The following is a 27959-nucleotide window of genomic DNA, read 5'->3' as shown; positions in this document are numbered from 1 at the left end:
TCTCTTTTATACCTTGAGTAAAACTACCCTATATAGATAAAGCTCCAGTTGACTTACTGTGACTGTTTTTATTTCTAATGTATTGATTGTGAATACATAATAATTATGAATATTTAAATGATGCTTAGTATTAAATATGTAAATATTCTAATATAATTGGATATATTAATTTAATATTAATTAGATTGTAATTATTAATGAAAAACTAAAATTACATTCATTGCAGCAGTTCTATCATTGAGATAGGATTTTAAGTGAGTCAGCTTTCAGTTGACTGAGGGGTCAACTGGAACCTAGCAAATATAAATCTGTAGTTTAAAATCATAATTATTAAATATGTTTTTGACATGGAATTTGAAATGTCTTTAAGATATTGTTGAACAAGGGTTTGAAAATGATGCATGTTCTCTGTAGACAGACAGATTCCAAGGAGTAAGGGACTGAGTGACACATGTTTAATTCACTCCAACTTACCAACAGGTCACCTACTTCTCCTCTACAAGAAGGAATAGGGTGTAAAACAGGAAGTCAAGGGTTTTCAGGAAAAGGTCTTTCTTCATGAAAAGCAGGGCACTGGGGCATAAGAGTATCCCTAATAGCAGTAAGCCCCTGAGTTTACTTTTGGGCCCTTGGGTGTTTCTCCCCATGTGTATTTTTCCTTTTTCCTCAGTGAGTCCAGAGAATTCATTTTGTCTTTCTACTTTTAAGCTACCACTCACCAACCACCACACTCAGAGGGATTTCTCCAAGGTGGGCCGCCAGGGGACGTGCAGCCGCCTGGGATCTCCCTGCTTGTGGTTGAACATGGGTGAGACAGAAGTTTATTTTTTGCTACTGAAGAAGAAAATTAATAGCAAATTAACCATGTAAATAATAGAAATGAAATAGTGTTTAGGCACCAAACCTTTGAAAACTGATCTTTCTTAAAAAAAAAATAAATAAAAAAAGATGAAGTATTTCAAGAAACAAGAAAAGTGCCCCTTGGAGAAACAACTTGCAGTCCTCATCTCTGTCTTTTAAACTTTTTCTCATTCTTGGGAACCCTCACTTTTAGTTTCATTGCTGCCACTTAGCAATGGCTGTAACAGAGTGAAATAAACTCCGTGGTGTACAGTTTTATTAAATGTTTTTAAAGTAGAAAAAGCAGCCACTGGAGCATATTGATATGTCTCTTAAGCACAGTGTTTTTTGTTGACTATAATTTTATTTTTGTCTTTTTTAACTTACTCATTAGATTTACCTACCAGAAAAGAGAAGCAAGCCTGGTCTTCAGAACTGGCATTAGCTTATTATAAACTAACATGTTCAATGTTTTGTTTATTAGCATCTTTATATTTCAAGAAGCACAAACCCCTTTCAGAAAGCTTATGTGAGAGTACTAGAGGGACTCATAGGATCTAAACAGGAACAGTCGGAATCAGGACCTCAGGGCTGCATGGTGCTGTGGCCTCTCTCTTGCTCTCTCTCTTTTTTTTTTTCTTTTGTGATGGAGTCTCACTCTGTCACCCAGGCTGGAGTGCAGTGGCGTGATCTTGGCTCACTGCAACCTCCACCTCCCAGGTTCAAGCTATTCTGCTGCCTCAGCCTCCCGAGTAGCTGGGATTACAGGCACATGCCACCACACCCAGCTAACTTTTTATATTTTTGGTAGAGACGGGGTTTCACCATGTTGGTCAGGCTGGTCTCAAACTCCTGACCTCAAGTGATCCGCCCGCCTTGGCCTCCCAAAGTGCTGGGATTATAGGCCTCCACGCCCAGCCCTGGTCTGTCTTTTGTTGTTGCTTTCTATCTCTGTTGGCTCTGGTAGGCTTTATTCTGTAGAGCAGAAGACAGCTTGTAGTTACTTTAAGTTGGCATATCCACAGCCTACCAAGCCTAGTGAAGAGCACTTTTTCTCTCAATCTATATAGCAGTCCCCAGGAAGAACTATGATTGGCTCTGGTTTAGTCACACATCCCCTCCTTCATATTGCCATGGAGAGAGGGCAATATGATTGACAGCTCCAACAAAACCACAGAGAATAGAGAAGAAATAGAAAAGGAAAAGATAATGAGTAGACACAAATTACATATATCCATTATACGTGGCCTGATTAGTCTTGTTTACCTAGTATCTTTGTAGTCAGAAAAACAAATTATTTTTAAATTGTGTTACATGGAAAGTTGTGATCAAAATGCAGAGAATAATCTGTATATATACTAGTTCAGAATGTTTTGTTCAAAATAATTTTGATCACATTGGGAAATCATATCTTATTTTCTTTCAGGCTCTTGAGCAATACTTGAAAACGTGTAACAGACAAATTGATGATATTGTCACTTTGGTGCGTGGCAAATTGTCCATGCAGAATCGCGTAACTCTGGGAGCACTTGTGGTACTGGATGTCCATGCTAGAGATGTCCTCTCATCACTTGTAAAAAAAAATATTAGCGATGACTCTGACTTTGAATGGTTAAGTCAGCTTAGGTACTATTGGCAAGTAAGTGGTATCACTGAATGTTATATTACACAGCAATTTCAGCTCGTAGTTTTAAATTTGTGCTTGCTTGCTTACATGGGAAATAGTAGCGGTAATGTGAGATCTTTTGCTGATGGCAGACTATACCCAAGTAAGCATTTCTTTATATTGAAGATTAAGCTGCTGATAACTATGTCATCTGTATTGGTATCTGTATCCTTATCTATATACAAATGTATAGTTATATATAAACATGTATCCATATATAGATACACGAAAATCATGAGTAATTATCAAAAATTACTCATTTTAAATGAGTTGCTAGGCTTGCTGAATCTGCAAAATGTTGGGACTAGTCAGTTTAAAATTGTGTTTTTAGGTTCTTGATGCATCTAAAGGATGTATGAATCAAACTCTTTCAGTCTGATTTAGTCATTAAAGTTTCCTCTCATTGCGGGGCATGGTGACTCACGCCTGTGATCCTGGCACTTTGGGAGGCCAAGGCAGGCAGATCACTTGAGGTCAGGAGTTCAAGACCAGCCTGGCCAACATGGTGAAACCCCATCTCTACTAAAAATACAAAAATTAGCTGGGCACATGGTGGGGCGTGCTTGTAGCCCCAGCTACTTGAGGACTGAGGTGGGAGAACTGCTTGAACCCCAGGAGGCAGAGGTTGCAGTGAGCTGAGATTGTGCCACTGCACAAGCCTGGGTGACAGAGACCCTGTCTCAGGAAAAAAAAAAAAAAAATTCCTCTAATTGATCAATTGAAGAAGCCAGAAACATGGTTTTTACCAGGGCATCCAGGTGGATGGTGATGGTAGTCATGATGGGGAATGCAAACAGGGCCGGAACAGTAAAGTGGGCAAGATAGGGCCTATTGGGTGTGGGCATAGACAGGTGCATAGTTTTCATCATATAGGCTTTTGTGGAAGTCTTGGGAGGTATGGGGTGGGAGGAGAGAAAAAGTGAGAACTAGCATCCTGGGAAACAAATTGAGGGGCAGTGTATTTAGTACTGAGCTAGAAGCTCAGATGGCGGAATCATTTCAGATGCCAGATCCTCCTGTTACCAGATGTATAACCTCGGGGAAGTTACTTATTCTCTTTAAGCATCAATTTCCTCATCTGTTAAATGATGAGTAATATCCACTCTATTGTTAACACAAAATGATTAAAAATATGGAAGAGGTAAGGGACAAATACTAAAATATTTTATGGGAAAAATTAAAGCCAGTGACTTCAATTATTCATCGATGGAAACTAGATACTTAATTCTGCCATGGAATCAAATGACACCTGAAAAGTGAACTTTAAAGATGTCTATATTATGGTTATTACTTATTAAAGAGCTTGAGATTTCATATTATTTACAATTTTATTGTTTAACTTCATTTTATTTGATTTATCCTAGGAAAATCATTTAGAAACAAAAATGATCAATGCTGGTTTGCGATATGGATATGAATATCTGGGTAATTCCCCTAGGCTGGTTATTACGCCACTCACGGATAGATGTTACAGGTAAACCCTTTAATTTAAGGATCTATTGGAAATAACTTTCACTCACCCCTATACCACTGATTTATTTAAAAATACCAAATTGCCTCTCATACTGTTAATTTAGCCTATGTTATTTTTTCCTAGACCCTTGATTTTCCTCTCAGGTTTGTCTTCATTTTCTCTTTCTCTGCTGGCTTCCTCCTCTCAATACTAGGGCTCTAAGTATTAGTAGGTGTCACTTGTTGTTGACGCTGTCCATCCCTCTTTTCTTCCTGAAACTTTCTGACTTTTTCTTGGATCATTTGAGTCATTTTATTGTTCCCTTGAAACACTGAATTTTCTTTTTAAAATTGATATTTTTATTATTTCAATAGGTTTATGGGGAACAGGTGGTGTTTGGTTACATGGATAAGTTCTTTAGTGCTGATTTCTGAGATTTTGGTGCACCCATTACCTGAGCAATGTCCACTGTACCCAATGTGTAGTCTTTTATCCCGCACCCACTCCTACCCTTCTCCTCAAGTCGCTAAAGTCCATTGTGCCATTCTTAGGCCTTTGTGTCCTCATAGCTTAGCTCTCACTTATAAGTGAAAACATACGATGTTTGGTTTTCCATTCCTGAGTTACTTCACTTAGAATAACAGTCTCCAACTCCATCCCAGTTGCTGTGAATGTTATCATTTCCTTCCTTTTTATGGCTGAGTAGTATTCCATGGTGTGTGTGTGTGTGTGTGTGTGTGTGTGTGTGTGTGTACACCACATTTTCTTTATCCACTCATTGACTGATGGGCATTTGGGCTTGTTCCATATTTTTGCAATTGCAAATTGTGCTGCTATAAACATTTGTGTGCAAGTGTCTTTTCCATACAATAACTTCTTTTCCTCTGGGTACATATCCAGGAATGGGATTGCTTGATCAAATGGTAGATCTACTTTTACTTCTTTAAGGAATCTCCACATTGTTTTCCATAGTGGTTGTATAGTTTACATTCTTACCAGTGATGTAAAAGTGTTCCCCTTTCACCACATCCACACTAACATCTATTTTTTTATTTTTAAATTATGACCATTCTTACAGGAATAAAGTAGTATCAAATTGTGGTTTTGATTTGCATTTCCCTGATCATTAGTGACACTGAGCATTTTTTCATATGTTTGTTGGCCATTTGCATATCTTCTTTTGAGAATTGTCTATTCATGTCCATAACCCACTTTTTGTGGGATTAGTTATTTTTTTCTTGCAGATTTGAGTTCCTTGTAGATTCTGGATATTAGTTCTTTGTCAGATGCATAGTTTGCAAATATTTTCTCCCACTCTGTGGGTTGTCTGTTTACTCTGCTGATTATTTCTTTTGCTGTGCAGAAGCTGTTGAGTTTAAGTCCCATCTGTTTATCTTTGTTTTTGTTGCATTTGCTTTTGGGTTCCTGGTCATGAACTCTTTGCCTAAGCCAATGTCTAGAAGGATTTTTCCAATGTTAGCTTATAGAATTTTTATGGTTTCAGGTCTTAGATTTAAGTCTTTGATCCATCTTGAGTTGATTTTTATATAAGGTGAGAGCTGAGGATCCAGTTTCATTCTTCTACATATGGCTTGCCAGTTATCCCAGCACATTTGTTGAATAGCGTGTCCTTTCCCCACTTTACGTTTTTGTTGGCTTTGTTGAAGATCAGTTGGCTGGAAGTATTTGGCTTTATTTCTGGGTTCTCTGTTCTGTTCCATTTGTGTGCCTATGTGCCTATTTTTATACTAGTACCATGCTGTTTTGGTAACTATAGCCTTATAGTGTAGTTTGAAGTTGGGTAATGTGATACCTCCAGACTTGTTCTTTTCGCTTAGTTTTGCTTTGACTAGGCAGGCTCTTTTTTGCTTCCATATGAATTTTAGGATTTTTTTTTCTAGTTCTGTGAAGTACGACCATAGCATTTTGATATGGGAATTGTATTGAATCTGTAGATTGCTTTTGGCAGTATGGTCATTATCACAATATTGATCCATGAGAATGGGCTAGAAACACTCAGTTTTCGAGAGTTCTGTTTTCATGTAGTGATTTATCTCATGCCTTGTGATGTTCTGAATGTTATCATCCAGTCCCATGCTTTAATGGCCTACATCTTGAAGACCCCATATCTGTACCTCTGGCCAAGATCTCTCCTATAAGCTTGCTATACACAAGCCTACTTGATATTTCCATTTGATATCTCATAGATACTTACATTTACATTTCTTCTAAAAGCAAATGTACCATTTTACCTCCCAAATTCACTCAGCCTCCCCTAGTCCCATCTCAGGAAATGACAGTGGCTATTTATCAACCCAGTCATCTCTATAAATACCTAGTTTTGTCCTCAGCTCTTTCTCAGTTCTTCACATGTAGGCACACAGTAAGCCCTACTAATTTAATTGAATTAAATGTATTTATTTAATTCTCTTCCTTTAAAAGAGTAGACTTTTTGGCCTGGTGTGGTGGCTGATGCCTGTGATCCCAGCACTTTGGGAGGATGAGGGGGATGGATCATTTGAGCCCAGGAATTTGAGACCAGTCTGGTCAACATGGTGAAAACCTGTCTCTACTAAAAATATAAAAATTAGCTGGGTGGGGTGGTGTGCATCTGTAGTCCCAGCTACTCAGGAGGCTGAGGTAGAAAAATCACTTGAACCCAGGAGGTGGAGGCTGCAGTGAGCCGAGATTGTGCCACTGCACTCCAGCTTGGGTGACAGAGCAAGACTCTGTTTAAAAGAGAAAAATTCTTTTTAAAGAGTAATTTTAGATTTACAGAAAATTATGCAGAAAGTACAGAGAATTCCTAACCTCTCTCTATCCCACCCAGTTTCTCCCATTAACATCTTTTTTTTTAAAAAAAAACAAAACAAAGTCTTGCTGTGTCTCCAGGCTGCGTGATCTCAGCTCACTGCAACCTCCGACTCCCTGGTTCAAGTGATTCTCCTGCCTCAGTCTCCCGAGTAGCTGGGATTACAGGCATGCACCACCACGCCCAGCTATTTTTTGTATTTTTTAGTAGAGACAGAGTTTCACCATGTTGGCCAGGATGGTCTTGATCTCCTGACCTTGTGATCTGCCTGCCTCGGGCTCCCAAAGTGCTGGGATTACACACTTGAACCACTGCGCCTGGCCCAAAATCTTTCATTAGTGTGGTACATTTGTTATAATTGATAAACCAATATTGATACATGCCTGTTAACTAAAGTCCACAATTTGTACAATTTATATCAGGGTCCACTGCGTTGTAGAGTTCTGTGGGTTTTGACAAATGCATAATGTCATATATCCACTACTAAAGAATAATTTTACTGCCCTAAAAATGCCCCCTTGCTCCACATATAATTTCCTCCTCCTCTCCCGCAGAACCCCTGTCGACCACTGACCATTTTTGTCATGTATATATATTCCAAAGTGTTATATAGTATCTGGAATTATACGTACTGTCTCTTTTCACTTAGCAATATGCATTTAAGTTTCCTCCATGTCTTTTTGCAGCTTGATAACACATTTTTATTGATGAATAATACTCTATTATGTGGGTGTAACATAATTTATCCATTCACCTGTTGAAGGACATCTTGGTTGCTTCCAAGTTTCAGTGATTATAAATAAAGCTGCTGCAAATATTCTTGTGCAGGTTTTTGGGTGGACATACGTTTTAAACTCATTTGGGTAAATAACTAGGAGCATGATTGCTGGATCATGCACTAAGCCTATGTTTAGCTTTGTGAGAAACTGCTAGATTGTTTCCCAAAGTGGCTATACTTTGGAACTCCATTTGCATTGCCATCAGCAGTGAATGAGAGTTTCTATCTGGTGTTGTCAATGCTTTTGATTTTAGTCATTCTGATAGATGTGTAGTGGCATCACATTTTGCTTTATTTTGCAATTCCCTAATGATATATGATGCTGAGCATCTTTTCATATGTTTATTTTTATATGGATATCTCTTTTGGTGAGGTGTTTGTTCAGATCTTTTGTCCATTGTGTAATTGGGTTGTTTATTTTTCTTTTGTTAAGTTTTAAGTGTTCTTTGTACATTTTGAATACAAGTCCTTTATCTGATACGTGTTTCTGCAAATATTTCCTTCCAGTATGTAGCTTGTGTTTGTATTGTCTAAATACTATCTTTTGACTGAGTGCAGTGGCTCACACCTATAATTCCAGCACTTTGGGAGGCCAAGGGAGGAGGATCACTTGACACCAAGAATTCAAGACCAGCCTGGGCAACATAGCAAAACTCCCATCTCTACAAAAAATGTAAAACAAACAAACAAAAAATGGTCAAGTATGGTGGTGCACACCTTTAGTCCTAGCTACATTGAAGGCTGAGGCAGGAGGATCACTTGAGTCCAGGAGTTGAGGCTGTAGTGAGCCATGATAAAGCCACCATGTTACTGGTGGCAAATCCATGTAGGTCTGAAGCAACCTCAATTCTTGCCTCCTCAGAAGAAAAGAATTTGACAGAAGGGCATAAGCCAGAAGGAGAGACTGAGGCAAGTTTTAGAACAGGAGTAAAAGTTTATTAAAAAGCTCTAAAGCAGAAACAAAAGGAAGGAAAGTACACTTGGAAGAGGGCCAAGTGGACAACTTGAAAGACAAGTGCACGGTTTGACCTTTTGACTTGACATGCTTCTGTGGTCTTGTGTTCTTTCTCCCGTGATTCTTTCCTTAGGGTGGGCTGTCCACCTGTGCAGTGGCCTGCCAGCACTTGGGAGGGGAGCATGTGCAGTGTGTTTACTGGAGTTGTACCCATGCTCACTTGAGGTGTGTTTCCCTTACCAGCTGAATGTCCCTAGGAGATCATATACCTGTCAAACTCCGCCATTTGACTCTCTCAGTGGGCATTTGTGAGCCCACTTGCCCAACTCCTGAGATCTTATCGGGAAGCTGCTGATCACCAGCTTCAGATGTTTCTTTTTTTTTTTGAGATGGAGTCTCACTTTGTCACCCAGACTGGAGTGCAGTGATGCAATCTTTTTTTTTTTTGAGGCGGAGTCTCTCTCTGTTGCCCAGGCTGGAGTGCAGTGGCACAATCTCGGCTCACTGCAAGCTCTGCCTCCCGGGTTCACGCCATTCTCCTGACTCAGCCTCCTGAGTAGCTGGGACTACAGGCGCCCGCCACCACACCTGGCTAATTTTTTGTATTTTGTTTAGTAGAGATGGGGTTTCACCATGTTAGCCAGGATGGTCTCGATCTCCTGACCTCGTGATCCGCCCCCCTCCACCTCCCGAAGTGCTGGAATTACGGGCGTGAGCCACCACGCCCGGCTGATGCAATCTTGACTCACTGCAAACTCCGTCTCCAGGCTTCAAATGACTCTCCTGCCTCAGCCTCCTGAGTAGCTAGGACTACAGGCATGCACCACTATGCTCAGCTAATTTTTATATTTTTAGTAGAGATGGGGTTTCAGCATTTTAGCCAGGCTGGTCTCAAACTCCTGGCCCCAAGTGATCCACCCACCTCGGCCTCCCAAAGTGCTGGGATTACAGGTGTGGGCCATTGTGCCCAGCCAGGTGTTTCTGTTTATTGTGAGTCTGCCTTTCCCTGGAGCTGACTATGACCAATTATTATTTTAGAGAGACGGTTAACAACTGCCTGACCATCACCTGACGGTCGCCTGACATTCCTGGTGGGGCAGGGGTGGGGGGGTGGGAGGAGCCCTCTCCTGCCCTGCTTATGTCTGACTAACTACCTACTGTAACAACCACACTCCAGCCAGGGTGACAGAGTGAGACCTTGTCTCAAAAAAAGAAAAGAAATAGTGTCTTTCACAGATAATTTTTACCTTTATGAGTCCAATTTTTCAAGTTTTCTTTCATGAATCATGCTTTTTGGCATCATATCTAAAAAGTCATCATCAAACCCAGCATCACCTAGATTTTCTTTGATGATGTCTTATAGAAGTTGTATAGTTTTAAGTTTTACATTTAAGTCTGTGATCCATTTTGAATTAATTTTGTGTCTAGATTCACTTTTTCCAGTTGTTTCACCACCATTTGTTGAAAAGACTATCTGTTCTCCATAAAATTGCCCTTGCTCCTTTGTCAAAGATCTGATTTTATTTTAGAAATGTTTCTTAAATATGTGTTAGGAATTTGGAATCTACATTTTTCTTCCTTTCAGAGCACCTAAAGAGCTAAAGTAATGGAAAATTATTAGTTTATAAGTGGCTGAGCAATTATCTGATCCTCAATTCAGAGCTCTCATGTATAATCTGGATTGAAGAATGTAGCCTAGCTTGAAGATGACTGATTATTTCCTGCTCCTTGAAGCTAAGCATGCATGCTTTCCATATGGCTGAAGAACTGAATCCAAGAGAAAAAATAGTGGATCTAATTCATCCAGTTGCAGATGGGGAATGAGAGCCACACGATGACTCCAACCACTACTTAAACAGAGTCCCATTTATGTCAGGATTTGACCTCCTAAGTACAATATGGATGGAGTGAGAAATTAGAAGTTTTGATACAAGTTTCCTTCATATGGCTGATATAGTCAATAAGAGAGGAAAGATAGAAAGATTCTGCTCAATACTCTTTTCTTCTCGTTGGCTCTAATAGCACCATCCTATTAGCTACTTTAATATCTTCCCAATTTTTTAAGTTCTAATATAGTATATGAGGTGCAATATAATCTGTCTATTGGACTCAGTATTCCAGTAACACCAAACTCTTTCTTATGCATACCATTCTACTTCTTCACTCACTACCTGTGCACACAGTCTCTTGTTTCCCTGGCAAGTTCTCTCCCTTTCTTTTGTTCCTCAATAAATACAACTAACTCCTACTTAATCCTTTGGAACATCACCTTTTACAGGTAGCCTTTCTCTGACATTCCCTATATTACGAATCTCTCCTCAGTGATTCTCATCACACCATGTATCTTCTTCTGTCGTAGCACTCGTCATAATGGATTGAAAATATATTTGATATATCTGATATTCTTTATTGTAGTCTTTTCATGGACAAAGATTGTGCCCTATTTTTCTCCCCCCAGCACCAACTTGTTTCCTGGCATAACGCAGGCATTTAATAAAATGTATTGAATATCCACAAACTGAAAAGCAGTTTTAAATTATATTGTTTTCTAGAGAATGATTAGAATTGTAAACGTTTTGGCCAGGTATGGTGACTTAAGCCTGGAATCCCAGCACTTTGGGAGACCAAGGCGGGCGGATCACCTGAGGTTAGGAGTTTGAGACCAGCCTAGCCAACATGGTGAAACCCTGTCTACTAAAAATACAAAAATTAGTGGGACATGGTGGTACATGCCTGTAATCCCAGCTATTTGGGAGGCTGAGACAGGAGAATCACTTGAGCTCAGGAGGCAGAGGTTGCAGTGGGCCAAGATTTTGCCACCGCGCTCCAGCCTGGGTGACAGAGCAAGATTCTGTCTCAAAAAATAAATAAATAAGTAAATAAAATAAAATAATGTTTTTCAGATAGAGGATAGTGCTTAATGTGTGAGTCTTCCTCATTGGCCTGGTAGGACTATTATTTATGGAGCATCAAATGAATCAGGGCAAGTGGTTCAGAATTAAGGCCAAGAACAATGCAGTTGTACTGGAATCTTCTTTGATATCATGCCAATTGTATGGCACAGGGGCAGGCCCAATCACTTGAAGAACCTATACAGGATCTAACACTAGTGCAATTGCTTACAGTTGTACCCTGTACCCAGTGGAAGTCTTTATAGATTTTACAATATAGGAATCCCTTTACAGTTAACATTACAAGTGTATATCTACCAAGTAACTGTGAGAAAAAATAATTCTTAAATTTCATCTATCAATCCGAGAAGCAATTTTGATTAGCTACTATATACCACATACTTTAGTAGTGCTCTTGATAGAGAAAAGATATGGAGTTTCTGTATTTAAACATTTTTCAGTCAGATGGAAAAGTCAGTTTAAAAAACAATCACACTACAGTGTACTGAGTGAAATATTAGAGGTAAACATTAGGTGCTACAGATATATTAATCCAGAGGGGAATGGAAGTTCATGGGGGAATGCTTTGAGAAGGAAATGGTTAATAAAAGATCTGCGACTTGGCATGGTGGCTCACGCCTGTAATCTCAGCACTTTGAGAGGCCAAGGCGGGCAGATCACGAGGTCAGGAGATTGAGACCAGCCTGGCCAACATGGTGAAACCCCGTCTCTACTAAAAATACAAAAACTTGTTGGGCATGGTGGTGGGCACCTGTAATCCCAGCTACTTGGGAGGCTGAGGCAGGAGAATCGCTCGAACCCGGGAGGCGGAGGGTTGCAGTGAGCCGAGATTGCGCCACTGCACTCCAGCCTGGACGACAGAGCGAGACTCCGTCTCAAAACAAAAAACCAAACAACAACAGCAACAAAAACATCTGGATGGAGATCTTATATTAGGAGATCTAATATTGAAGGATAAGGAGATTTAGCCAAATGAAAATGAAGAGGGGCTGGCTCTGTATTCTTTGACTGACTAGCAAGTATAACACATTTATATTTAATGTGATTCATAAACTCTTTGGACTTATTTAAATCATCTTATTTTGTGCTTTATATTCTCCAAGTTTAACATTTTATTTTGTTTTGCTTTGTTTTTCTCATGTCCTGTCTTTTATTAAGTGATTGAGTTTTCTTTATTCATTTATCTCATTTGATATGGATATAACGTGGGATATGATATGGGCTATGATATAGGATGCTGTTTCTATTCTCTTAAAGGTTATCTTACATTTAAAGAATGCCTATTTTGCTTAATAAAGCCTAAAGTTAATAAATATCTCTATTCCCTTTCTGAATAATAAAATGTCTTTAACTACTTTAACTCCAGGTTCCTATCTCTTATATTCCAAATACTAAATTAAACTTTGTTTTTAAATTTCTTTCCAGAAAATTAGTCATTTTAACTAGTTTATTGAATAAACCAGTTTTAGGATGCAAGCAGAAAGCAATTTTATTCTTTCTTATTACTGTTTTTTTAAGTTGCTCTATTAAATAAATATTTCTCATTCCTGAATGAAATCTAGGGTAGATTCCCTAGCTTTTCTGGTCACTCTAAAATATTAATTATAAGTGTCATTTTTTAAAATAATAAAAGTCCACTTACATCTAATATCAAAATTAATAATAGCTCCCATCCAATTTAAAGCTTCCTTCTCCCTCAGCTCAAGCCTGACTCAGGCTGAGAGCCTGAATTTGGAAAATAGATGTGCTCAATTTTTAGCTATTTTTATCCCTATCCTTGGTTTCATCCCTCAATAGCTTATCTTTTGCTTCCCCCAGTATTGGAGGTTGAAGGGGAGAAAACAGAAAGAAGTAGGTTTATATGTGACAAGTGTCTTGTGTGACAACTATCTCTTGGCTGTATAGTGATGTCTTGGTGATGGCACAAGCCCAGATGTGCCAGATCTTCCAAGGGATGTTTATGCGGTTTCCTTAAAGCCCCTCCAGTGACTGGATTCTCCCACCTGTGGAAAATGCCTTCTCGGGCTGGCCGCAGGTGGCTTTTGCTTCAGCCTCTGAGGCTCACCACACACAGACCCTCTTTTGGGGATTTTCTCCTGTTTCAGATGGGCCTTCTGCATAGGGTCCCATTCAGTGTGACTCAAATCTGGCTCTCGGGATCTGGACCTGGCCAGGTGATAGACATACATTTGTTTTGCCAGCAGTGGGAACACATCTCTCTGTTTCTTTTCTCCCATTCTGCCATCAGGAGAAGTTCCAGGCATCTTTTCAGCTTGAAATGTTTTCGGTTGTGAGTCAGCACTCAGTTTCTGTGCTCTAGAAAATCCAAGGGGCAGATGGTGTGTTGAGCTTTCTGAGCAGTCTCAAAGGCCCCTCAGTTAGCTTGGGAGAGGGAAAAGTGCTGCTCTTTCTTCCACCATACAGAGAGAGGTAAAAAACACAACACACCAGTGATTCTTTCCAAAGAAGTCCTCACTCCTGATCACTCACTTACGGTCTTCTTATCTAACTTTTATATGCCCTGATGATAGCTAATGTTCCAAACCAACTTCGCCATCTATAAGATAAGATGAGATGGTATTTATTGTTCTCAGCTTGGGGCTTTAGTCAAAATTCCAAGAAGGAACCCTATTAAATAGAGTGTTACATATTTTTTACTATTAATATACAGGTTTACCAAAAATTTTTATCATTTTCTTCACTCACCAGTGCTTCTTGCTTTGCCTTACTTTTGGTTTAATTTTCTTCCCCTTACTAGGCAATATCTTCTAGTAATTGTTCCAGGGAGGCTCTGCAAGTAATGAGCTCTATCATTCTTTGTCTAAAAATGCTTCTTTGTGTGTCTTTGCTCAGTTATTAAATGACAGATTAGCTAGGTATAGAAGTGTAGATGAACAGTAGTTTTCCCTCAGCCCTTAAAACTCATTATTCTCCTGGCATCCATGGCTACTGCTGGTAAGTCCCTGTTATTCTTATTCTTTTGTAGGTAATTTTCTTTTCTCTCTTATAGTTTTTAAGATTTCTCTTTGTTGTTGATGTTCACTGTAAAGTTACTAGATGTAGATTAGTTTTTATTTATCCTATTTGGGCCTTTTTCCATTCATGTTTTTCTTGAATTCTGAAAAATTATCAGCCATTGCTGTTTAAATTTTGCTTCCTCCCCATTTTCTTCCTTCTATGTCTCTTAACTTTTCTTACATTCAGTCTCTGTATCTCTTTGAGTAATTTTCAGTGCATAATTTTCTGTTTCCTTATGTTTGTTCTGCTGTTTAACTTGTTCACTGAGTTTTTAAATTATATTTTTATTGCTAGAGTTTCAAATTGTCTCATTTATAAAATTGGCTTCTGTTTTTCTCTCACAATTTTTTGGTGTCTATTGCTTTATATTTAAAATCTCATTTAACAGACCACCAGGATACCATAGAGAGTAGGACGCCATTTATATAATAACACTCTTTGTCCATCTGCTTTTGCCACAGCAAATCTGACTCCTAACTCTGATCTCTCTCTCCTGTTTGAACTGTCAGCTGGTTTTAGTAGTGATTGTTTCCCCATGCAGTCTTGCATGTTGTCACCCTTGGAGGTGTCCATAAGGAGCAGTTTCATATTTATCTCTGAGGAAGACTCTAGAGTTTTTTTCTGGTTCAGAACAAAATGTTAATTTATCATTTTGGATTAATGTGCCCATGACTAGTAGAAATTTGGACCTCTTTTTCCCTGCACGAATGATACAAGCTTTTCATCAGGCCCCGCATGAAGGATAGGCTTCCTTGTCTCTTCCATAATTGACTCTTCTTTGTCCCTCTCCAGTAGGTTGCTGGAGTGATTTTAGTTTCCATGTAGAGACAAGACAGCCTTTCAAGACTTCTAGATTTATATAGGTGGATCCATTCCAGCTCCCCACATTGCTCACTTCTGAGGGTTTATTTTCTGTTTCTATCTGAGCATAAATATACTCATTTATTTATATACTGATCCCGAAACAATCTTTTAGTGTCTGATTCTCCAGCTTTGCATTCCCTCTTCATTGGTAATTTTCTTTTCATTCTTTCAAAAATGGCCATGTATTTTAAATTATTATTTGTTTTCTTATCTGTAACATTTCCATATGCTTATAGTTGGGGAATTAGGGGATTCAAGGTCAGCTGAATTCTTCATATTGGCCAGAAATCAACATTAAATTTCAAAAGTGAATTTGTTCTCAATGTGGCATATATATAGCTATTCAGAAATAAAATATAATAACAGACAAAGTAATGAACTATCAGAGATTTTCAGAGGTTACTGGGAAGGAAGAAATTATCAAGAGGAAGCTGGAGGTTTGGTTCTCAATTTAACCTTTTTCTCTTCTTGGCATGTGAATGGAAAAAAATCACATTATTCTACAAAGAATGTCTATTTAATATGTTTCAGAACCTTATTTGGAGCCCTTCATTTGCACCTCGGAGGAGCACCTGAGGGTCCAGCTGGCACTGGGAAGACTGAAACTACCAAGGATTTGGCAAAAGCTGTAGCCAAACAATGTGTTGTTTTCAACTGCTCTGATGGGTTGGATTATTTGGCTTTGGGAAAATTCTTTAAGGTTTGAATTAACTCCTCATTTCTTTACAACAGGATAACTGATCAGAGATGGTTATTTATGATGCAACATAATTGAATACAAGTAAAAGATTTACTGTAGCTTAAGTAAAAGTAAAAATTGAAGCACTATCTCAATAATTCTTAAAGGAAATAAGGTTATAACAAAACCCTATTTGCAGAGAATCTCTACTTTCCTCTCCAGTCCCTACTGTAACAAGTCATTATTACTGGTTGGAATAAGTGGTGTCCCTTAAATACATTGGAGCAGATAAGAGTTTGAGAACAATTGCATTGTGTAAAGGTCGTGGGATTCTAAAGACATCTTTAACCTACAGATCTTGTTATTAAGAAGTTATTTTGAGTTAGTAATTTACTTTTATAGACATATTCTAATCAGTCATTTCAGTGAACTTGAAATCTTAAGTTTTATTATTTGTTTTTATTTTTAAAAATCTATACATTATAGATGTACATATTTTCAGGTTACATGTGATAATTTAATAATTTCTAAAGATCAAATCAGTGTATTACTTTTTTTAAATTCTAAGTTAGATTCTTCTCGGTCCATGAGCTTCAAAAGGTAGAATTAGAGATACCAAGTCCCTGCCTATAAACCTATAAACATCTGATTATTTTAGCAGCTTGTGTCTATAGCCTGTTATTCCTTAAAATGTTAGGTGACACAACTGAACACAAAATGATCCACTTGAAATTATATATTTATTTATGTTTTTCTGTAATTTTTCAAAGCACATTTTATTTTTATTTCCAATTTTTATTTTAGGTTCCAGGGGTACAGGTGCAGGTTTGTTACATGGGTAGATTGTGTGTTGCGAGAGTTTATCTGGTGTACAGATAATTTTGTCACCCAGATAATCATCATAATAGCCAATAGGTAGTTTTTCAATCCTCACTCTCCTCCCACCCTCCACCCTCAAACAGGCCCCAGTGTCCATTGTTCTTTTCTTTGTGTCCGTGTACATGCAAAGCACATTTTAAAAATTCTAGAATGTTTACGTTTCCAAATTTTCTCCAGAAAAAGTTAACATTAAAAAAGATAAACAAACTAGCAAAATAGAATATATACCAACCCTAACCCATGCAGTAAACTGTTCCTGGCTGGAATATGACTGATCTGGAGTTTAATTACTCTCCATTTGTGATACTGGGACAATTAGAATTAGAACTTTTAAAAGCTCAAAATTATAATTAATAAAATAAGAAAACATTTAAATGACCAATTAACATTTTAATTCATTCTCTGTAATGATTTACAACCTTGTTGAAATGAGCACTATTCCCAATAGCAAAGATATGGAATCAACCTAAGTGTCCATCAGTGGAGAAATGGATGAAGAAAATGGGGTATATCTATACAATGAAATACTATTCAGCCATAAAAAAGAATGAAATCATGTCTTTTGCAGCAACATGGATGGAACTAGAGGTCATTACCTTAAATGAAACAAGCCAGGCACAGAAAGTCAAATATCCCATTTTCTCACTCATAAGTGGGCGCTAAGAAATCTGTACACATGGCTGTAGAGAGTAGAATGATAGAAATGGAAGGGCGCGAAGGTGGGAGAGGGGTGTGATGAGAGATTACTTAATGGGGCAATGTATGTTATGCAGGTGATGGATACCATAAAATGGTATGGATACCAAAATGGTATGATACCAGTGTATGTTATTCAAGTAAGGGATACCAAATTGCATAGTGACTCAGTCACTATGCAGTCTATGCATGTAACAAAATTGCACGCATACTCCATAAATTTGTACAAATAAAAATATATAAATAAAAGAAAATAACAAAACTAAAGAATTCTACATGCAGTTTGAATAGCCATCACATTATTAAATGTCTAAAGAAATGTCTGGTATATATTGCTCAGTTTTTGAATCTATGTAATGACCATCTTCATTCTTTTATTTAGAGTCATAAACTTAATAGTATTAAATTTGCTTATTAGTATTTGTAAATAGCTTCTTTATGTAGGCATTTAGCTGAATAATGGGGGTAGAAAATTAGAAAGACATGATTTTTATTATCAAGAATCTCAAAATTTATATAACTGCTTGAATATGACTTCCAAAGCATTCTGTTCTCTGTGATTTGTCACCATGCATTAGAGGTCAAAGTCATTTATAGGGTCTTCTCCGACTAATGAGAATGTACTATTCTTTGACATCCATAGAGTTCGTGTACAATCCAGTGTGGTTCAGAAGAATGAAATGTGTAAAAATCCAAGGTCAGCTGCTATAATCCGTGTGGCTTTGTGCTAATTATTTAACATCTCATATGGTATAGCCTTAGTGTCCTTGCATAAAATATGCATATGAAGTGCTGTGAGTCATGGTTGGCACATACAGTGTACTCGATATAACATGCATGTGTGTGCTTGCATGCACACACACAATCTATAAAATGTATGTTCAGTACATATTTGTTGAATCATTTGATGTTTTTAAAAGTAAATCTGAATTCAGATGAAACTACTCATGCTTGATTTTCCAGTTTTTCCTTATGATCGAATGGCACATATCTGTGAGGTAGCTGTGGGTTAGGACAGCAAACCAGGGCCTTAAACTATGGTAGTTGGCTATTAAGGTGCTCAAACCACAAGGCAATCTCACTGGCAACAGAAGTCATCTTATTTAGATGGTTGTTATAACCTATGCTATAAAATCCATGTGGAGTAAGCAAGTAAAATCAACTTGTAAATAAAAAGCAGGAAAGGCTTTGAGATTATAGGTGTATGTCTAAATGCTAAAAAATTGCAGAAAGGAGAAAAATGTTAATTGGAAAATTTTCCAATTGATCAAACTCTTTTATTCATGCAGAATAATGAATTGATAATGAAAAAATCAGCTGTCTTGAAAGATAAAGGCGAATAAGCAATTTCCTTGACAGGATATTAAATCCTTGAAAAGATCAGGTGAAAATACAACATTTCAGTGCAATATTGAATCAGATAAAGTCAAAAATTTTCATTACTCTTTTCTCATAGGGACTGTTATCTTGTGGAGCCTGGGCTTGCTTTGATGAGTTTAACAGAATTGATTTGGAAGTACTCTCTGTGGTTGCTCAACAAATCCTTACTATCCAAAGAGGTAATGGACTAGTTTGTCGTTGCATTATGTGAAAATAAAATAAATATGAGAGATAGTGAATGGTACAGCTCATGTTTATATGTGGTATTACTAAGTCATTTCATTCCTGATTACCTACAGGTATTAATGCAGGTGCTGATATACTGATGTTTGAAGGAACTGAACTAAAACTTGACCCCACATGTGCTGTGTTTATAACAATGAACCCTGGGTATGCTGGGCGATCAGAACTGCCAGATAACCTGAAGGTATGGAAGGAGTTATTATATAATCTATTTCTTCTCTATAATTTACAAAGTTAATATATGAAAAGAGCTGGGCGTGGTGGCTAACGCCTATAATCCTAGCACTTTGGGAGGCTGAGGTGGTGGGAGGATCACTTGAACTCAGGTGTTTGAGACCAGCCTGGGCATAGTGAGACCTTGTCTCTTAAAAAAAAAAAAAAAAAAAGAAAAAGAAAATATTTTAAAAGTGTGTGTGTGTGTGTGTGTGTGTGTCTGTCTGTGTGTATGTGAAAAGAAAGAGTATGCTATCCTTGAGTTTATGTAAAATATTTTGTTTTAGCTATAATGTTTTAGAAAATTGTTTTAGAAAACAATTTTTAAAGCTTTGAGTATTTTTACAGAGTAAATATCCACACCAGGAACAATTCCCAAAATATTTATTTTTAAAATAGTGCTAATTTTGAAAAATTAGAAAATATAGAAAAATGCTAAGGGTGTACCCATTCTACTGCTTACTATAGATTGTGTCCCCCTACTTTTAAATGCCTTATTACAATGCTGGAAACACACTATTGTGTATGCTTGGTGGGTTTTTTTTCATGTTAATATTATATCATGAGCACATTCCCATCTTTATAAGCATAATTCCAACTATTAATACATTTACTGAACTGTAGCTTACTTTTGGACATTCAGTTTGCTTTCAGTTTTCCTGCATTATAAATAATATCACAATGAGTAGTTTTTACTAAGGGCGTTTCTCTATTTTGAAATATTTCTTTAGATGGAGTCATGGGACTAAGATATTTATTGCTAAATTGTGCTCCAAGACAGGTTGAAATGATTTTCATCCCATATCAGTTCTCAATTTTCATTGACACCCAGCATTAATTTTTTAATGAAAAAGAACAAAACACTTTCTTGAATTGACCAGACTTTACTTTAAAAAAAAAAAAACCATTTTCTTTGATTATTAGTAAAATATGACATTTTCCCCATATTTTGGTTAACCATTTTATATCCTTTTCTGATGAATTGCATATGTATGGCACATATACAGACAGCAATGTTGAAGAATAATGCAATAGTAATTGTGGATCCAAAACCAAATCTCCTGACTAGATCCTATATTACTTCCACACTTCACATGCTTAGACTGACAGCTTCCCAGACTAAATGAGCAGTTTTTCTTTTCCACCAAAAAGACTTGATATGACTAATTGCTGCCAAGTGTTTTTGTATTTCCATTTCATGCCCCTTTATATGTTAAGTCTTATGTTTTAGGATTTTGCCTTAGTGAAGGAAGGCATGATTAACAAATGAAAAACGGTAAATCCTCTTCTATCTAAGAAACATTTTACAAGTTTTATTTGAAGTTTTCTTTTGGAAAGCCTTTCTTGTTGTTGTTGCAGTTCTTGTATTTGTTCGCTATGTTATTCATTTATTTGGTAGGATCAATCTGAATATGTAAATTTGCAAAGGTAGGAAAAGCAAAAATCTGTGAGTAGCTTGTTATAGAAAGCTGGGAGCCATTATTGGTTGAGTTTGTTAATGCCCTCTGCAGACTTTTCCATGGTTTTATTTACTGTGCAGATTGAAACAGTGCTAACATATTCACCTGGTAGTTCTTGGGGATAATGTATTTTCCTTCTACATGAGGCCAAAAGCTGTTCTCAATTCTGATAGCTTCTCCTATTGTGCAGCCTTCTTGGTTCAAGCTTCTACAGAGCATCTGTTTTCAGGTATATATGGAAATACCAATTACCTAACAAGTCTGAAATGAAAGAGTTACATATTCCTTAAAAAATAATAAAAGCCTGATGGGGCCCAGAAAGTATCATTACCAGTTTTCGGAATCATTCTCAAAAACTCCCTCTTCTTCACCTGGTGATTCAGTCAGTCACCAAGCCCAGGGTTTCCATTTCACACAACTCCTACAATCCCTGCTGTACTGACCTGGTCCCCCTGCCACACCTTGCTGCTCCCTGCCTTCTATCTTCTCCCATATGTCTTATTGGAATAGTTCACTTGTCATCAATTTCTTCTCTATTGAAATTCACTATAATGAATTCCCCATCACAATGCTACCAGTGTTATCTATCAAAAGAAATCTAATCATATAATCTTCAACTTTAAAAAACTGCTGGGCTCCTTTTTGTCCATGGACTAAAGTTCAGATTTCTTAGTACAATCTACAAGAGCCTTGGCATGAGGACTCAGTTGCATCTGTCCTGCCATTTCCCTGCCTCTGTCTGTTACACTGGGCCTCACTAGCCTCTGAAGGTCCCTTGCCTTTCTACATGCTATTTTCTCTCTCTCAAGTGCTCCTCTAGGCCTCCTCTTTCCTGTCTGACAAATTCATGGTCATCCTTTAAACTAGCAGTAAACGCTAAACATATGTACAGTTCAGATCTGACCTTCTGGGTGAAGTCCCTGGACTTGGCTGAGATTTATAGCTGAGTCCTGTCATGTGCATGTCCATGGGTTCTTCAGAGACTCTCCCATTAGGAGGAGTCTACTTGTAATTCCTGAAGCTTGAGTGATGGATTCTGTTTCTCCAGTTGTCATTGCCGTCTCTTTGCCTGGATCTCTGTGGTCAACTCCATGTAAACTTCACTGTTGGAGAGCTCTCACTCTGCCAGGAGGTATGTAGGGCAGCACTTATAGAGCTTCAGTGTGGCCCTTCTTTGTTGTGTACCGCTCATAAATCCTTTTCCCAATAAACCCTGGGTATTAATCCTGCTACCACAGGTCACTATCCTTTTTCAGACATGAGTCAGGCACCAGTCCATGTCTCCCGAAATGCAGGAGTATCTACCAAGCTCTCACAGAACTTGGGTGTAGTGAGGAGGGTTGTGGGGACTCAGAGCATAACGACAGCTCCCTTCAAAGGGAATATTTTCACAACTCCTTCCTCTCTCAAATATTTTGTAATCTACAAGTAGATGAGAGGGTTCAAGGTTGTAGACATTTCCTTTGTAGATTTTGTATATTGAGAAGATCATACTCACTGTAGTAACTGATGTATCATATCATACAGAAAGAGTCCCATTTTGACATCCTGTTACATTTAGACAAAATCTGCATAATAAAGCAATTTCTTAAATACATCTTCACTTTAGAGAAGCTATATTTTAGATTTAAACTATTCTGAAGAATCAGTAGTCAATGATCATTTTAGAATAGTTTGTTAGAAGCCACAGTAAAATAGACACATTCTAGATCTCCTAATGTCACAAAGCCAGTAAAGTGATACATAGCTTTTCAGAGTATATGTAGGGTGAAACACTAATAGTATTGAGGGGAAAAAAACAAAGTAGATCCTAAATCCTCCATTTCATTCAACTAAAATCCAGCTTGTTCCTGAACAGATCAAAATATTTATAAAATCGATTTGCAGTTTCTTAAAAGTAAATGGTAAAAAGTTATTGCTTGAATTTTTTTTTATTGTACCAATATGTAGTCCTTTGAAAGCATGCTCCAGAAAGTATACACATTTCCTTATGTACCACCCCCCTTCTTCCACCAATAGAGCAGAAGCAGTAGAACAGCTATTCTTGATCATTTATTTTTGCTGAGATAAACATGAAGATTATGTTCACATGGATTACATGCACTGGAATTTACTCAAGTCTTGGCATGTTACCTGGATCTGTACCCTCTTTGTTTTCACACTCAACAAACTATGTCACTGGTTAAGTTAGAATCCAATTTAATTTTTTTAACAAAGCACTAAATTATCTTCAAACTTACTGCTATTACCAACAAATTATTTCTGGTACATCCAAAATCGAACCACATTATATCTGTATGCTGCACAACCTGTTTGAGAATCACTAGTTTAGGCTTAAAAAATATTTCAATCAGGATGTTTTTCATTGTGTTACGTATCATTGTTCAATCATTGGTGGAGGACTCCTAATAAATGGAATATCATGATACCCCTTGACACTTGTTTACCTCACTTTATTTTTTGTTCTGCTAGTCAGAAATATGTCTGCTTCATCATTTTCCACAACCTTATGGCTAACAGTGCTAACAGGTGAATAGGATATTTGTGAAGTAACTAGGGTGGTCAAAGGGAAACCTACAACACACAGTCCTGGATGTTGACCTCAAACTAGTAGGAATTTGTGCTATTGCAGAAAAACTTTACCACCCTAACCCCATTGACTGGCTGACTGATTTGTTAATTCAGTCATTCTCTCTTTTATTCTTTAAAAAGTAGTTGTTGAGAACCTACCCTTTAAAAGAGATACCAACTGTATAGCAATTCTCATGCTCTTTTTTCCCTGATGTGTGTAGTGGTTAGAACACTTGCTTAAGCTTTTTTATTTCAAGTTATTTGCTCAAATTATATTTTTTAAACATTTTATTCTTTCCATTCTTTAATGGTAACCTTATTGATAAAATAGCAGCACTATGGCCTCTAACTAGTAATTAACACAACACATTAGAAGGATCTTATTTGATACAAATCTTCGAATTGTTCTCAACTTAGAAGAGTCATAACGGATCATTTAAACAAGATATTCTTGTTTTCTATCTACCTTGAGTTTTTGGTAATTCAACTAATTCCCAGAATGTACTTATGAACTATCTGACTGTGATTGTCATTCACTAGAATAACTTTTTTTTCCCTTAGAATATTGCTGTCTTCCATATTTTGTACAAGAAAGCCATGTTTTAATACATGAGCTATTGAAGTGAGTCCTCATACATACTAATATTCTATACCTAAATTCTTATTTATTCTTTCAAAATATATTGTTTTCTATTTACTTACCATCAAAAACATCATATAACCTCAGTATTTTAAATATCATGAGAAAAAGTTATCTTTACAATTTGTAAAATTGATTTATCTCTAATAATAATTGTGTATTACTTATTTCCAGTTTTCTTTCCTTTATTATGCTTGTTGAAAGACTGACATTGTGACTTCAGATTCAAAAAAGTTAAAAATATCTCAAAATGGATAATTTGTCTAACACTAACATAATCTGGTAAACCTTAGATTATATAATTAAGTAGATCCCTGTAGAGCCTCGCTTGAAGCCAGGTCTCCCAACGTGGGGACACTCAGCAGCCCAGATGAGAAACCCAACTTTTGAACATCCTGGGAGAGTCTGAGGTTCTGTAACATGTTGCTTCCCATGAAGAATATAATGTAATTGAAATTGAACACTTAGACGAAAAAGAATTGATACAAAAAGCTAATGATATATTTATTATATACACAACAGGAAATTGATTTTTTAAGTTGCTTTTTATCTATATGATTTGAACATTAAAATTTATTTTATTTTATATTTTCAGAAGCCAGGAATTTGTCTGTTTATTTGTTTACTTTTTAAACTTCCAGGTCAATGATTTTTTTATTGAAGTATGATTGACAAATAAACATCATACATATTTAAGGTGTACAATGTGATGTTTTGATATACATATACATCGTGTAACAATACCCCTAATCAAGCCAATCAACTTACCCACCACCTCACATATATACTTTTTCTGTTTTCTTTCTGTTGGTAACACTTAAGATCTACTCTCTTGGCAAATTTCAAGAATATAATACATTATTATTAATGGGCTATGAACATTAAAATTTAATGCTATTGTAGAAAAGGTATAAAGTCATAACATTATGAAATAAAGAGCATGATTATCTTTACAATGGTCTTTTTATTTATTTTAATCCCCTAACCTCTTTATTTATATATTTTTGCCTTTTAAAATTATTCTTAATGACATATAATAATTGTATATATTTATTGAGTAGAGAGGGATAGTTTGATGCATGTAAACAATGTGTAATGATCAAATCAGGGTATAGTGTATCTATCACCTCAAATATTTATCATTTATTTGTGTTGGAAACATTCAAATTCTTCTCTTTTAGCTATTTAAAAATATAGAATAAATTATTTTTAACTATAATCACCCCACAGTGCTACAGTACACTAGAATTTATTTCTTTTATGTACCTGAAATTTTGCATTTGTTAACCAGCCTCTCCCCATTGCCCCACCTCACCTTTCTCAGCCTCTAGTTACCACTATTTTACTCTCTACTTGTATGAGATAAACTTTTTTAGCCTCCACATATTAGTGAGAACGTGTGGTATTTATCTTTCCATGCCTAGCTTATTTTATGATGATCCTTTTAAAGGTAACTTTCTACCTACCCATAGGCTCTCTTTCGGACAGTAGCAATGATGGTACCTGACTATGCCATGATTGCTGAAATAGTCCTGTACTCCTGTGGGTTTGTCACTGCTCGACCACTGTCTGTAAAAATTGTGGCTACGTATCGCTTGTGTTCAGAGCAGCTGTCATCTCAACATCACTACGACTATGGAATGAGAGCCGTGAAGTCAGTTCTTACTGCTGCTGGGAATCTGAAGGTAGAGAACACAATATTTCTTACTTGTAAATTTCCTATTTGTAGATTTCCAGCCTAATGGGTCTTCAGAGAATTCCAATAACTTGTTGGTTTCATTAATTGATTGAAAAAAATCAATTATTAAACCAAAAATGTATTATCTTGTACACATGAAAAAAGAAATTTTATAATGATTTGTAAAACCTTACACATGTAATTCTTAGTGATTTGAGTTCTGTTTCATTAACGGGGTACTACCAAGGAATAAAATTGCTTACTCCTGAGAAATGTTTTGAATGCTCTCAGTCTATATAAACATATAAACAAATAAAGCATTAAATGAAATAAGTATAATAAATATACACAAAAGATTCTAAATATTGTCACTTATTATAATTACACAATTGCAGCCAACTGTGGACTAGCAGTAATAGATTTGCAGTATGATGTTTACCTTCAAAATGGTCTAAATTGTAACTGTAATATATGAAAGCCCAAATACTTGAAGCTTTGGTTGACTTTTCATTGAGAGTATATTGTAGAACCATGAAATATAACTGTACATTAGTTAGTTCTTTATGAAATCAGATAGGCTTAGTTAATAGAAAAAGGCAAAATATGACCTTGGAGCTTGCAAAATTTTCACATTCATGATTTGTAGAAGATACAGATTTTAAATTATATCCTATGTGATTAAGAACAATAGGATGCATTTTTATCTTCCATAATAATGTTATCAAGAATTCTGATATATAGTGGTGATATTCTATTTCACATTAGCCTGACATAACTTCAAGTCATTGTTTGTTGCAATAAACAAAAGGGACTAGAGGCAACAATTTGTATTAAGTTGGCATGTCAGGATTAGATTGTGGTCAGATAATGGGAAGTATAATGCATTGTCCTAGTGTATGTCATCACTGAAATCTTGACTATGGAATTGAGCTATTAAAGTTATGCAGCAAATGAATCCTGCAAATGAATCCTATCATTCTTTTTCAAAGCTAATATAGAATTGTTGAGTGTTCTGACCTGAATATTTTGAAGCTTGTTTCTATTATAGCAAGAAACAATTTAAGCATTTGCTTTAAAATAACAGCCTCTCAAAGAACAAAAGAGACTTCTGACACTGCATAATTGATGTGCAGTTAGATTGATCCAAAAACAAAATCCAGATCAACAGGACATGCTCTGTCATTGGGGAACTCGAGTTTCAGAGACTGACTCTGACTGCTAGGCATCACACACTTTGTAAGGCTGAAGCTAATTAAGTGAGAATATGGCATTTATTAGGCAGAGAGATTCTAGAGAAAAGGGAGAGGGTTCTGGAAAATTATATGCATGGTGGTAGAAGAAGCTTTGGAGTGAGATGTTGAATAATGTATTAAAGTTGGAAGAAATAATTCTGAGTTTGGATTTTTGTAAATTCATGTGAACATTATTATAGGTATGAGTAACAAGTTAAGAGTTCAACCAGATTTGTAGTAAACTTTGGGTACACCACAAATATTTTGGAATCTAATGTGAGTTTTCTTAAACACACTTTATTAAACTAACTTAGCGCATGACCAGCTGTCTCCACTGTCTCTGTGGAACTTGCTAACATGTGGCGTTCTGGGCGTGCAGCCAGCAGCATCCCCTGCTCTGCCCTTCCACTTCGGCTTCTGTCAGATGAGCTGCATTCCTTACTCAGAGCCGGTTTGCTTGTTCTTGAACCTTTTTGAAGCCGCTTGGACACGTTACTGTTATTATGTCATCTAACTGCATGGTGCGAAAACTGATGATATATAAGCATAGAAAGAAGGAATTTTTTTCCTGTGAAAACTAAGTTCATGTTTAAGAAAGATTCAATAACAATGAAATGCTAAAATTTTGACTTTGAATAAGATGTTGATAAGAAGTGTGTATAAAACTGAAGAAAAACTTAAAAATTTATCAGAATGATACACTTAAATTATATTACAAGTATCTTTGAAGAGCACTGGCCTCTTTAAAAAACAAAAACAGAACACAACAAGATAGAATAGATGATGTGTTATTGATGCTTTTGGAAAAAAAAAATTGTGCCTAACTGTATACGCAGAGAAAAGGCCTTGGCATCAAAATATGGGAAAATTAGTGAATGTTTATATGTTTTAAATTTAAATGCCTCTTTTCAAAATGATTGCCCACTTTTAATAATTTTCATTTGACCAATCTACTGCTAGTCATGAATACATGCAGAGAACAAGCAAGCT

The 27959-nt window shown here is 36.7% G+C and overlaps 1 protein-coding gene across 10 annotated transcripts in view; it reads left to right on the top strand.

The window, feature by feature from the left end:
* Positions 1–27959, top strand: part of DNAH7 (dynein axonemal heavy chain 7) — a 393327-nt gene that overhangs the window by 206983 nt on the left and 158385 nt on the right. For all 10 annotated transcript variants that reach the window (XM_054679168.2, XM_054679169.2, XM_054679172.2 and 7 more), the window contains 6 exons: positions 2267–2479; positions 3871–3980; positions 15830–15998; positions 19009–19111; positions 19232–19359; positions 25532–25744. In XM_054679168.2, the coding sequence (XP_054535143.1) occupies positions 2267–2479; positions 3871–3980; positions 15830–15998; positions 19009–19111; positions 19232–19359; positions 25532–25744 (936 nt within the window). The remainder of the gene's footprint in view (positions 1–2266; positions 2480–3870; positions 3981–15829; positions 15999–19008; positions 19112–19231; positions 19360–25531; positions 25745–27959) is intronic.

This window comes from Pan troglodytes, chromosome 13, assembly GCF_028858775.2.
Source record: "Pan troglodytes isolate AG18354 chromosome 13, NHGRI_mPanTro3-v2.0_pri, whole genome shotgun sequence".
Lineage (NCBI taxonomy): Eukaryota > Metazoa > Chordata > Mammalia > Primates > Hominidae > Pan > Pan troglodytes.
The sequence above is the reverse complement of the archived record's forward strand: the minus strand, read 5'-3'. Positions and strand labels throughout refer to the sequence as shown.